This window comes from Aptenodytes forsteri, unplaced genomic scaffold (genome assembly GCF_000699145.1).
Source record: "Aptenodytes forsteri isolate BGI_AS27 unplaced genomic scaffold, ASM69914v1 Scaffold166, whole genome shotgun sequence".
Classification (NCBI taxonomy): Eukaryota; Metazoa; Chordata; class Aves; order Sphenisciformes; family Spheniscidae; genus Aptenodytes; species Aptenodytes forsteri.
This window is the reverse complement of record NW_008796110.1, coordinates 6,632,392-6,646,617: the sequence shown is the minus strand read 5'-3', so window position 1 is coordinate 6,646,617 and position 14,226 is coordinate 6,632,392. Positions and strand designations below refer to the sequence as shown.

The window sequence follows — 14,226 nt, the reverse complement described above, 5'->3', positions numbered from 1 at the left end:
CAGGAGTGACTATTGCCTGTTTGCAGCCTGAGCTGTAATTTCAGAGGCAAATTGCACAACTGAGGAAAAGAAGGAAACCTGCCTGAGATAGGTTGATTTATTTTATAAAAGGGCACTGAAGTAGCTCATTAATGTGGAATGTTAAAAGCACTCCCAGCAGAGGAGAATTAGTAGCCAGAGTGCTGTCAATATTATGAAATAAATAATGTATATTCAGTTAATTCAAGTAAGAGAAATATAAACTCCACCATGTTGCACTTCCTGTGTACGAGGTCCATTGTCATCCTCCAAATGCTCGTTAAAAGGCATATTCCCATATGTGTACAGAATGGCTAGAGCTGAGCTATATCTATTACAATGTCATGTAACCAGCCCAGAAGCCCTTTGTGGAAGCACATGAAAAATACTGTTACCTTTGTTGTAACTCCTAAAATACAGGGTTTTGACAGGAAAAAGTTTGGGGTGAGGGAAGAGAGAGACCAGAAAAACAAAAAAGACAACCAAAAAAATCCAAGCCAAAACAATGCAGTGGAGAAGTGCTGATTGAGCCATCTGCTGATGACAGAAATCATTGCGCAACTTTAGTATTCATCCATAACTTGATTAAGACTAGGTCATTCTGGCTGTAATTTTCTAGACTGTCTTTTCCGAGCTGATTCCTTCTTTAAAGGAACATGATAACCCCAGATGGTGGTGACATGCTATTTCCTGTTCTAGTTAAACTTCTTCATTCATCATTGAAAAGCAAATGCAGCTGGAGACGTGCTGGGCTTGCCTTGTCCATTTCCTCCATGATGCTAAGTTTTTTATTTAGCCTGTTACTTGACTCTCACTCTGAAGTGGAACCACGCTTGTGTTCAGAGCCCTGTCAGGATGACAGAGGGCTCCCATCTTCCCGGTGTACTCAAAGTATTGAAAAGGTAGTGAAGTTTTATTACTTGAATTGGTAAGGTCGTGGTTGAATCTGAGAGGATGCTAGTGTATCAGGGGTTACACTTAATAGGGAGTCTGTCAAGAGGTGTAGGTTGTTTTCTTGTAAAGCCAGATGGAGTTGATACTGGTATGAATTTTAGTGGTATGGTAGGATCTTGTGTCCATATTAGTCCTGTTACAACAAGGGCTGTGCTCTGGACTGAGGCCCTTGGAAATGTTGAGATATAAATAGTCAGATTCCCACCCTGAAGTCTTTGGTGGCTGAAGAGAAGACTGTATCTGTCTAGTGTAGTATCTTTGATTAAGTGCAATAGCAGCCTCTTGGAAACTACAATCTTTGAAGTTTAACTAGAACAGGAAATAGCATGTCACCACCATCTGGGGTTATCATGTTCCTTTAAAGAAGGAATCAGCTCGGAAAAGACAGTCTAGAAAATTACAGCCAGAATGACCTAGTCTTAATCAAGTTATGGATGAATACTAAAGTTGCACAATGATTTCTGTCTTTGGCTGTTTTTTTCCAAGAGCTGGAGATACTCGTTGCATGCAGAAGTCCATCAGGACTGTGATTCACACGTTATATGGGCAGGATGAGGACTGAAGCTTACTGGATAGTTTTTGAAGTAAGACTTTTTTCATTTAATTTCATTTCACTGGAATTTGTCTGCTTGTCCAATCCAAAATGTTTCAGGGGGACTGTGTTGACTTCATGGACAATCTGCTAGAAATCCAGCAGATTGCGGGGACTCAGTCCTGCCTGTCAAGTATCTGGGTGCCAGTAGCCTACAGTTACCATAAAAGGGGGTTGCCCTTGGCTATGCTATCTCCAAGTAGACCCTGAGCCCTGTCAGCCGAACCTCCAGGAATCTGAATGCCCTCTGGGCTCTTGAACTCTCCTTGAAAATACAGCAATGCATGAACGGATATGATATTCTAGGACATCAAGACCATGCTAATTTTCATGGACAGTCATAGCTCTCCTTCCATAATAATCAAGCCCTACCTACAGCTAGGTACCTTTTTGGTACCAGTTACTCCTATTTAGAGAAGTGAAACAGATGGAGGCCTTCAAGTGCCCTCTCACAAAGCAGACTTGCCATTTCTTTCATTAGCCCTATTCTGTACTTGTGGAATTTGATCTTTACGTTTCTGAAAGTGCCTGATGAGAACTGTACAGAGTGTTCCAGATGAGCTCTCTCTGGGGATGTGTACAATTAGCATTCCTGCTAGAAATGCCTCCAGAATAAATTCATTAACAGCTTGTATGCCCAAAAGGTGTGGCTGACCTTTGTGCATGAAACAAAAACTATTATGAGGCCCAAATGAGACTTGAGCCATCCACCAACTTTTATGTGTGGGTCTTCTTGAATATCACCAAACCAGATTATGGACTTTTTGTTTGGGAAAGGAGCTGCGATAGAGTGATGAGGGAGGAGTGTTTCACATTTTTGATGAGGAACTTTTAAAAATTGGTTTTTCTTTCTGAAACTGAGAAAAATGCAGGCTGAAAAGTCAACTGAGTGAGGACTAAGAATGATTTGCAAGTGTCAAGATATATCCTTCCATCTGGTATTTCCAGTTGATTTGTTTTTTAATTGCTAATAACAAGCAATACATAAGAATCAAAATAACATGTTTTCATCTCAACGCTCCTTGAAATAGGACATTCCTTCCTGGTTATTCTTTTTCTACAAATAGTGACATGGCTTTGGGGTTGTTTTTTTTTCCTTTGATTGAAATATTTAAATATTGGGAACTTATTTCCATATCTTTTTGCAAAAGTAAATGAGAAAGTAAGAGTTATGTTCTAAATTAATAAAACAGATAGAAACCTGCAGCTCTTGCAGCTGTATTCCATTCTGCTCAACAGGTATAATGTGTGTTTTTAAAAGGGTGGCACATTCATTAGGGCAGTGAATAAGAACATTTGCTGTATCTCTGTAAGCCTGGCAGCTCCCTCCCTCTTGTGAGCTCTTTATTTTGTTCTCTCTGTCACTCTTAATCCCCTGTCCTGCCTACTAAATTGCAGCTTCCTCCATTAATCCACCTGCTCTGCAGCTCTCAAATTTTTCTGAAAGGCTTTAGAGAACATCCAAGTGTCACACATATTACTCCCACTGCTAATTCAGTTTCTCCTCCTTTAATACTGTTACCTGCATCAGAAACATGCGTGATTTCTCTTTCCTCTTTGAAGTATTTATCTATTTCCCAGGGTTGACAGTTCTCTGCTTTGATCACGGTCTCTTCAAATCTTTTGCCTGTTTGCTAGCTCCTTCCAGGCTCCTTCAGGCGAAGGGGTGACTAGCTCTAGAATGCCCTCCGTGACATCATGCTATTCGTGCTCATTTCCCTCTGGCCTTTCCTCTTCCTTTCCCCAAGGCTGATTTTCAATTCTCATTTATTTCTTTTGCACTCTTTTCTGCTCTTTTCTGCACCAGCTCACACGCCGAGCGGGTGCTCAAGCATGCCCTGGAGTCTCCTGTGTTTAACAGGAGCTGTGGAAGGTTAGCACCACCCACGCCTCTGTTTCACCTCTGGTGTCAAGTTGCCTTCTCTTGGGTGCCTGCACTGGGTTGTTGTCAGTCCCTAGGTCCTGCAGTGCTCCTCCTTCCAGACCAAAGCAGAGACCAGTGCGTAGGCACAGAGGCCTCTGAAGTGGAGAGGCTGCGTGCTCACTCTCTTTCTGTCGATGATTAACTGTAACTTTCCTTTCCGAACCTTGTGTTGGGGCCTGACAGTCTACTGCCTGACTCACCTGCTGCCTCTTGTGTTAACTTAAATAGTCTGGTGGAGAGAACATTTGCTTTTGGGCATCCTGGAAGAGAGCGAGTTTCCTCATGCTATTGAAGAACAGTCAGCGCACAGCTGGGAAATGTTACACTTCTCGGGGGAGAACTGACAAACAGGAGTATTCGGCAGCCTGTGATTTCTGTCTGTCATTCCTTTCCCTGTAAAGCATGCCAACGAGGGATGTATCTTTCCCCTCCACTAACGGGAATGTAGTAACATCAGTGATGAGATAATGTCTGCTGAACTGGTAGTGGTCTAGTTCATGGGCTGGGGAAGGAGGAAAAATCACCTGCTTGAATAATGTCCAGGACTTTATTTAGATGAAGAATTTATTCTTCTTCTGTGGCACGAACCCTCTGCGTGTTTCATCTGCTTCTGTTATGGGGGATCCAGTAACGGGGAGAATTGCTTGTGGGTTTAGTGAGTGGTGCTTTTAATTTTCATACCATTTTCAGTAAGTATTTCAATTAGCAAGCTTAAACATCTAATACTTTTTTCTGGAAATCAGGTATTTGATACATTTTGTAGCTTTTTTACTTTGTAACTTGTTGGTAGCTGCTTAGGTAGCTGCCAGCCTTGCATATTCATAGCCCTAGTAACCAGTTGATGGCAATGCAGTAAAGCAACCTGTGCGCAAACTGAGTACTGCGTGTTTCCTTATAGAAAGACTATGTGCATCAAACTGCTTAATGTCTTCTTCATTTTATTAGAAACACTTTTAATTAAAAAGCTCTTGTAATTAGATTCTCTTTTCTGCTTTGAGCCCTTTTTCCGTCTCCTTTGATAAGAGAGACATCTCATTTTGAAATGTCTCTGTAGTCCCGCTACTACAGCTGAAGAGCAGAACATTAACCATCTGTCAGCATATCTTAAGTCTTTGGGAATAATTCAATAATTATCTTCAAGTGCAGTTGGTGATGTTACACATTTGATGAAACACTTATGAGGGAAAGTACTTTAGGGAAATAGACCTTTCAGTGTGCATTGTAGAATTGCAGGCAGCTTTTTGTGTTTTTTATTACCTCTGAAATAATTGTGCTCTGCTTTTTTATTGCAGTATCTACTAGAAATGAAAAGCTTAATTCTGCCCCCTGAACATATTCTGAAGAGAGGGGACAGTGAAGCAATAGCATATGCTTTCTTTCATCTTCAACACTGGAAAAGAGTAGAGGGGGCATTGAATCTCTTGCACTGTACATGGGAAGGCAGTAAGTAATTCTCTTTCTCACAAAGGAGCTAATAAAATATTTTTATTGAATGTCATGAGAAAATAATAGCTTTTTGTGAAGCATGGTATGTGGGAATTTTGGAAGTCAGTTATATCCTGACCAGCATTGAAATATTTTAAATTAAAACTGAAAATACAAACCTCATTTAATGAGGAAAAAGGGTTCCGATGTCTTGGATTGTGTTTTCTGTGTGACACTGAACAAAATTTCCCATCTTCTTTGTGACATATTTCCTTACTCATGGATAAGGGAATTAATATTTTACATTCCTCATTCCAGACTTGTAGAGATTTCTTTGTCATTATTTGAATGCTTTGATACTGGGAAATTATGAAAGTGCCTTATAAGCAGAAAAACACTACCACCAACAACATAAAATACTGTTTTGTTTTATACTATTCATTAATATTTAATGGACGAACTGGAGTGAATCCAGTGGAGGACCACTAGGATGTATAGGGGGCTGGAACACATGAAGTAGGGAAAGACGCTGAGTGAGCTGGTTTTATTCAACCTGGAAAAGACTTCTGGTAGGTGAAGGAGGGATCCAGTTGCTGTCTTCCTCTACCCAGTAGAGAGATAATATGGAAGACAGAGTCAAAGTCTTCTCAGAAGGGCACAGCGGAAAGACGAGAGGCAATAGACGCAAGCTGCAGCAAGAGAAATTTCATTTAGACATAAGGAAGATATTTTTAGAATGAGAGTGGTGATGCACTGGAACAGGTTGCTGGTAGGTTGTGGGATCTCCGTCCCCGGAGATACTCAGTGCTCAACTGGACATGGCCTTGAGCAACCAGACCTACCTTTGAAAATTACCCTGCTTTGAGTATGAGGTTGGAGTCATATATGAACATTCTAACCTAAATTATCTTATCCTGTCTTTGAGATGTGCTCTTTTCAGGTTCCAGAGAACTAAAAAGTGCCGTTTAGAATCAGCCTCAGTGGACTTTTCTAATGCAGATTTTTCTTTCTGTAATCTGGTTCCCCTTTTCTGCTCTGCTTTCTTCTGTTCTCTTTTAGCCTCTCCATATGTTAGTATACCACAATTTTTTTTCCCTTCCTCCATTTGCTGTTCTCATTTAGGTTTGTTATAAAAGATACAGTTTGTCACCATGATAATTCCTACAGAAATGCACTTAATACCTCCATTGTAAAAGTGACTTACTGTCTCAGTTACCGTATTAAATGGCCTGAACTTGCCTAATTTGCAATTTAGGCTCCCTGAGGAAGCAATGGCTTTATTTCTAGGCGTACAGAACACCTTGCTCAGTAATCCATACAACTGCCACCTGGGGTTTGCTCTGCTGCATTGTTCTCTGTCCTACCTGCTTGCTCTTTTCCTGTAATTTCCCCCAGTATGTTATTTTCTCTGTCATAGCTTCCTTCCCGGTGGCTTATTTTCAGTGGTTTGCTTTTATGTAGTGTTTCTTCTCTTCTAGATGCTTGTGGAAGTCCTTTAGCCCAAGGCTCATTATCCCATCATTATGGAACAGTATTTTGCAGGGAATCCTGAATAGATCTTCTTTTGCTTTGTCGGGCTGGGGAGTCCCTAAGGGGCTGTTTACAAGGACCAGCTTTTGGCACAAGAGGCTGGCTGCCCTGCAGTCCTCCTGCCATGTAAGGAATCTAGTCATCCGTGCCTGAAAGCAGCGTAGGGCATTCCCATCCAACTACATTAACCGATTCCTCTCCTTATTATGTCCACAGCAATCTGAGTATGTACTTTATTAGCTAGTATTTGTATAGTAGCCTGTAAAGATGTAAATGATCATTGTTGTGTAACCTCTAAAGAAAAATCCATAATTCATTTTGCTCAGTGATTTCAGAGAGAGATGAACAGTGCACCAATCCTCGAGAATTTTGTTCAGATTTTGCTCACGCATAACAACTCCCATGGGTTTTAATGGTTTCACCAGTATCTAGTCCAATAATCATATCTTTTCATCCATATCCTAGTCTGGGTAATATTCTTTACTGATGTAGTGAACTATTTATGTCACTCATGTCCTTTACTTGCAAAAGGTTTCCTTGGCATCTCTGCGCAGCTGTAAGTTAAAACCAGTGGAAATATGACAGAGAAATTAAATTTAATTAAATACTAGTTCTAACCAACAGTCTACATACAGTACATGGTCAGTTGCCCTCGCTTTCTTTCTAGGTATTTATGTACTTGCCATGTCTTTGAAGTGTATTGTTCTGTCACTGTGCTTAAATAACTACAAGTCTCACTTCAGTAGCTTGTATGTAGGAATTTAAAGCCCACATATATACACTATTCAGTTCTGACCTTGTGGGAATTGGGCAGAATTAAGTACATTAAGTCAGTTACTTGGGGGGTACATTTTGAATGCTTCTGAGGAGAATAAGGTCACTCCTAGTTAAAACAGCCTCTAACAAAATTTATGCAGAAATGTCTTAGTGATATTTTAAACTCTGAAATTCTCACAGTGTTTTTCCCAAATTGCATTCAACGATTGAGAAAAGTGAGGTTATAAAAATTATGATCATCATTGAACTGGAATGTTGGTTGTTTCCTGCTCTGTCTTCATTCCATCAGTCAAAGTACAGTTTTATTCATAGTACAACTAAAAAAGCCCAAGTGACACCACGTGAAATGTTGCTCTGGGTTTGGTCCAGGTGCTCTGTACAGAAGGTCTGTAGTTTCAAGTGTAACCAAATTTCAAAAGAGTCTGAGGTGCTTGTTCATCACAGTCAGTTTCTAAACTTGTGTCATGTTTCCTATTTTTGCATGAAGAAGAAAAACCTAGGGGTTCTCAAATACTACGATAGCTTTTATGACGAGCACATAGTTGAATGGCAAACTGCCTCGGTGCTACCTGAATTGATTAATGTAAAATAGGATCAGATAATACTGTAAGAGTAAGGCAGAGAAGTACCTACATAAACACAAACTGATACAGGTGAACCAGAGCACTTTCTTCCGTGGCTGATAACATTGCTAAATAAACTGTTTTGCTGTAAATATTCCATATTTGGTCTCATGTCAAAGATGACTGTTTAAATTCAGCAAAATCTATTCAGTCATTTTTCACTTTTTTTGTAAAAGCAACATCTTTACCATCCCTTTTTATTTTTATTAGAATCTTAATACTACTGTGATATAGGGTAAGGCAGAAGAGGCTTGATTGTCTGTTTAAATATTAAGCCAAATTGGAAGGAAGTACTTGTGTTAGTGATTTTGGAGTAATGAGCGTTGAACATCCTTCCACATATGTTTTTGTACAGACACTCAAGTTTGTTGCATGTGAAGATCATACTGTATTTGTACTTGGCTTTTTGGGGTGCTATGGGGAGGGGGATTTTAATATTGGAAGAGTGTTACAGCCCAGGTTGGTTTACAATCTTTGAGGATTTCTGCCTTCTTTACTATTGCATTAAACATAGTAATCAAGAATAAATACACTCCTATAATTGCACAAAAAATACAGCTAACATTATTTCAAATGCAGTGTGCACAGCTCAAAATATTGGGGTATTGTATATTTTAAACCAATTCCTCGGTTGCCTTGTGAGCGAGAGATAATGGAGTGTTACTGTGTGGCAGTGAGCTGTACCTAACATCTAAAATATACAGTGCTTCTAGGACATCTGTTGAGGAAAATATTGCTTCAGTGACTGATGTTCATAGGAGTAGTGAGAATAACACACTGATGACGTTTTAACAGTGAGAATAATATATAGGATAATGGAAAAGGATGCCTTGATTGCAAAGCTATAATTCAGTCAAGTATTCTGATGTTTCCATAAACCACGCTCAGATGGCCTATGATGTCATTACTGTCCAGATTTAGTAATCCATTTCCCTCCCTCTCTGTTATTATTTTCAATTTAAAAATGCATAAGATTAAGTATTATTTAATCCATGACCTGAAGATTTATATTGGAAACCTGACTTGATCTGCTACATTTAAAAAGAATGCATGTGAGGAACCTGGTTTTAATAATTCAGTATTAATCTTTGATTGCCAAATATAAAATGAAAATATGACTGTGTTGGAAAACTGGTTCTCTGAGCTTGAGTCATCAGTGTTACCTGGTTTGCTGGAGTGTGATGGGAAAAAAGTAGTGTACTTTTTTCCATGCAAAACTTCTATATGCTTGATGCACAGAGATTGCGAGTATTGGCCTGAATTCACAAGCTTGGCTGGTCATTTTCGTAGGCTATACCTGTTATATCAGATACACTTCTTTCCCCTGAAATTTTAAAATTCTGCAGCCTAAAAGCGTAAGACAAAATATGTAGATTTGGCTATGGAATTGTAAGTACAATGGGCTCTGATCATGCACACATTTATGTATGTACTTGTAATGTGGTCTCACTTGACACTCAAGAATAAAAATAAACATAAGTGCAGGATTAAAAACTAAGTGTAGATTTATACTTTGGCATTTCATTAAAGAGTTTATATGCTGCTTGCAACCAAATATAAATGTTACATTTTTTCTATGTTTGTTTTTCAAAATTGTAAATATAGTTAAGTATGTCCAGTGACTGCCACACTCACAATAACTTGTGCACCGTGTTGTTTTCTTTTCTTTTCAGCTTTCAGAATGATCCCCTATCCACTGGAAAAAGGACATCTTTTCTATCCTTACCCTATTTGTACAGAAACTGCAGACAGAGAACTACTACCATGTACGTTCAACTTTTCTCTTCTTATCATTGACATCAAAGAATCGTTTACTTGAGTCTTGCAGCACTGCTCTCCATTGATGATGCCTTTTAAATGGAATACACTGGATTAGAATAATTGGGTTGACAGTAAGTCTCTGGAGCTCCCTTGGTGGTTTAAGCAGCAGCTCCTAGCCATAGTTCATAAAGATTAGCTATCTTTATTGCTGTTGACAGTGTAGGGACAGGGAGAGAGATTACTGAAGAGATATAAATCAGTTAGACCTTGCTATTCTCTCTTGCCAAGACACTGGAAAATATGTCTGATCTTTCATCTAGGGTAACATCCCATCAAATCAAAAGCACAATGGCACAGCCTTGATAGTCTTTTGTAGACACACTAGCTACTTAAATTCCAAGGCAAGATCAAACCTGCTTAAGGACGGCTGGATCGTAAACACAGCTGTTATTCTGACAGGTTACGCTGACGTTTTCTGAAAAGCAGTCTTAAATAGCAAGAAAGAGTTTTCTTCGTGTAATGGTGTGTGTGCTGTTATGAAGAGATTGGTGTGAAATTACCTCAGTCATTTATTATGTATGTTTATGGCATGTATTAGCAAAGCGCCAACAGTGTTCCCAGTGCCCTGCAAGATACGGATATAAAGACAGATCCAGCCCTTTGGAAGCATTACAGTCCAAGCTAATGGGACTTCCTGCAGCGCATGCAGTGAAGCACAAGAATGCAGAGGAAGAGCCGAAGCAGCCAATCTTGCAAACAGTTATGCTTCATTCCCACGTTTTCTCACTGAAGTCAGTAGGACTTTGTGTGAACACAAATGGAACGCACACAAGTGCAGAGGCATTTGCAGGGTCAGGGCAGAGGAGGCAAATACAAGTTGATCCAAGGAAGGAGATTCTTCTCTCACCTTCTCTATCCTGAAGAAGGAATAAAGAGAAATCTGTTCTGGAAAAAGTGAAACGTATCCTGCTTCTGCTGTGAAGGCTGGTTTTGAGGGCATTTGCACTCTTTGTAGTCTTTCATTCAGAACCTCTCTGGTTTGGGCTGAAAAATGTGTTGCCACCTTTTATAAGACTATGTGAGTAAACATTAGGTGAGAATAATACAGCGAAAATCCACTCATTGCGAGTCTCTCCTTCACAGTACATTCTCACTGATATTACACAGAAATCCTTGGCAACTGACAATATCTCCCCACCCCATTATAATCACCCTAATTATAACAACACCTCTTAGAGTGCTCTGCTTGCTTTACTCAGAGGGATGCTGAGCTGGGGAGGGTGGAGTGTCAGGAGATTTAGGAATGACAAAGTCATGCAGAATAGCTCAGCGTTCTCTTTTTAGATGCAAAACTAATCGTTCTTGTCAAATGTTAGAAGCGAGGGACTCTTTAACAGCATATGCAGACAGTCGTGTTCTGCTCTGGCAGTTATGGGAAATGCCTTTCACTGCAAATTCTCTTGAGTTTGAGTAGGGAAGGGTTTAATATACCATGACAGACACAGGTCTGTTAAAGGGGTTTTGCATACCTGTCTGCACCCTTTAATTGCATGTGTTTTAAAGGACAGTCAGCTGGAATTGTATCAGAACACTAAGATCTGATAGGCTATCCGAATTAAAAATATCAATCACAAAACTTTTGCCATGACTGGATAACAGATTGGAACAACAAGTTTGAGCCTATGTCAAAAGCAAGTGCAAAAAACTGAGCACAAGAAATCTTAGAGTTAGTTCATGATCTGGTATTTCTTGATCTCTAAATTTAATTTAAATCAAAGAGAAGTTGCAATTTATCTGTGTTTTTCTTTTTAAATTGAATGAATTAGCAGACCCAAAAATCATACATATTTTTAGTTTATAATATTTTAATTTAATTTCTTATGAATTCCTGCTGTTGGTTTTGGAAACCACTCCACTGTGAATGAATGCAGTCAAGGATATTATCCTGCCACGTTGCTGGATTACCCTGTGCTTATGTCATCTGCAAGTATGATGAGATGAGAGCTGGTCACTGAAGCAAAGAAAGTAGGCAAAATGGAAGAGTAATGTTTTGTTTATATAAATAGTCATAGGATTTGAGTATATGGGAAGCCTTAAGGTTGGTCCTGTATGAGAAGAAATGTTTCAAAGTTTGCATTCACTGAATGAGTGAAGCAAACAGATAAGAGTTCACCAGACCTTTTGCCAACCCAGTCAAATTTTCACCTTGAATCTGAGCCACGATAAAAGTTTAAGGGATATATTCTTGCAGTAAAATACTCATTATCCTCTTCTGACCCTTTTAGCTTTCTCAGTGCTGCTTTCTCCAAAGCCCAGGGAGCAATTTTTCATACCAGAGTCGAGGAAATTTCTGTGTTCCTTTTAGTGTATACTAACGAACACCTTAAAAATTCACTATTAATTTAAATTTCAGGTCTTAACACTTTAAAAAGTTGTTGTATTGTTATAAGTATACACAGAATCCTGAAAATCTGAATTTAAATTATGTGTTTATATGTCCTACTTTTAGAATAACTTCTCTTATCTTGGTTCTGCAGATTAAACCCTCAGAATTTACTGTTACAAAGGCTGTAGTTTTACAACCTGCTTAAACCAGTCTACAACCATGCTTCTGCAAGGTTGGTCTCACTGCTGCTGCTGGGTGCATGTTTCTGCACCCTCTGTGTAATAGCGTTAGCAAATATGCAGCCACATGGCTAGTCAATGACCTGTGTGGGAAAGAACAAAAAAAGAAAAAAAAAAAGGATGTTTTATTTGTAAGTTAGTTTTCTGGGGTTAGTTGTTGCACAGCTGTATTATAGTTAGTGCTGACACAAGGAAAGCAAAAGTAGCATGTACATAGGACCAGAGTAAGACAGAAATATGATCTTTAGATGAGAATTATTTGGCCGTGAGATGACTGACACAACAACAATGTTGGCCTTATACGTTTCAGACCTTCTATGTGTTTCTTCCTTCAAAAGCATCTTTGGGTGTCTCTGGCTGTTTAAACCACATTAAAATGTTGGTTTGGTTTTGGTTGGGTTTTGGGTTTTTTTTTTTTTTTTTTTTTTAACGAATAATGCATTCCCCTTCCCATCTTTTTTTCTACAGCATTTCATGAAGTTTCAGTTTACCCGAAGAAAGAGCTTCCCTTCTTCATCCTCTTCACTGCTGGACTATGTTCTTTCACAGCCATGCTAGCCCTCCTGACACATCAGTTCCCAGAGCTTATGGGGGTCTTCGCAAAAGCTGTGAGTATTCTCTGCTGCTGCTCTCTTCTGGTAAATAAAGACACAGAGGCAGGAAGAGCTGAGCTAAATATTGCTGGATATTAAATAGCTGCATATTCATCAGTGTAAATAAAACATCAAGAGATGTCTGAGCAGGGGGACATTTGAACAACTGTTAAGGGAGCTCATCAGTAAAACACACTACTGTCTGACTTCTCTGGTTTATGTGGCTTTTTTGTTAGGCTAGATTTCTTGTGGTTTTGCCAAAAAAGGCTTGGTGGGAGAAGGGAATATCTGTGTTTGCATATATAATCCAATAAAATAAACTAATAATGGTTTGCAGAACCCCTCTATTTTGTGCAGAGTCATAATGACTGTGCCATGCTTTCCAGTGCAATAGAAACTCTTAGTATGAGCAGAAATGGAGTGTACTGTTAACCAGGGCAAATTTCTGAATTCTTTCCCCAAACTGCCATGAAGGAAGTAGTCTCAATATTTCCCTCATAACTTTTCTTAACTACATCCAGGGAAGTCTCTGCTAATCTGCTTTTTTTAATCCACCAAGGATTAATGAATGTTGGAGTATGAGGGGGAAGGGCCATGAATTATGCTAAAACACATTTTTTTCTTTGAAAAACCAAGAACATCACTGCTCCAGTGTGCTAGGATATGAAAAATCCACTTATAGGAATGTTCTAGGATAATAAAAATAATATATAATTGTAATATATTTTCCCAAATATATTTGTATCTCTTGTAGGTCTTGTGTTTCCAAAATAGCCTCCTGGCCTTGTGTTTAATGTCTTTGGTGCTTTTGATTTGGGGGGCATAGGGGATGGGGTGAAGGAGGCAAGGCTGAAAGGCTTTGGCAAATTTCAGATTGTAAGTACTTTCTCAAACTCCTTTGCAAATGGTGAGAGACTCCCTTTGCAGGTGAACCAGGTCTTCTACCACCCAGGCTTGTGAGTGATAGAGGTGTGGTACAGCAACAGTTCTTGCGTCAAGAATTTTATTTCGTTAGCTTTAGAAGACAGAAAATAAGATTAGCTGTAGCAAAACATGCCAGTTCTATCAGCAAAAAGTGCTGAAACATACCTGAAATATTATTACTTTCTCTTGTTTCTTGAATGTATATGTAGGTATCTGGTGGACAGTAAGTGTGTAACTCGGGCATATGATCTTAAACTTCTTTATAAAGCTTTTTTTGGTTTTTTTTCCTTAAGTCGTTGAAATGCATGACCCTTGTTTGGGGGCTCTTTCAATGTAATCTGCAGTTTTCTGATACTGTCACAATTAATGACCCCAAATCTGTCCCCGTTAGCCTTGTTCCTGTGCTTGTCAGCCTTGTATCCTGAACAAAGAATATAGCTGTTGTGGTTTAACCTCAGCCGGCAACTAAGCACCACACAG

The 14,226-nt window shown here is 39.2% G+C and overlaps 1 protein-coding gene across 1 annotated transcript in view; it reads left to right on the top strand.

Annotated features, from left to right (window-relative positions):
• ST7 (suppression of tumorigenicity 7) overlaps positions 1 to 14,226 on the top strand; it is a 155,163-nt gene that overhangs the window by 134,621 nt on the left and 6,316 nt on the right. The window contains exons 10-12 of the mRNA XM_009286816.1: positions 4,781 to 4,931; positions 9,517 to 9,609; positions 12,698 to 12,837. Coding sequence (XP_009285091.1) covers positions 4,781 to 4,931; positions 9,517 to 9,609; positions 12,698 to 12,837 — 384 coding nt within the window. The remainder of the gene's footprint in view (positions 1 to 4,780; positions 4,932 to 9,516; positions 9,610 to 12,697; positions 12,838 to 14,226) is intronic.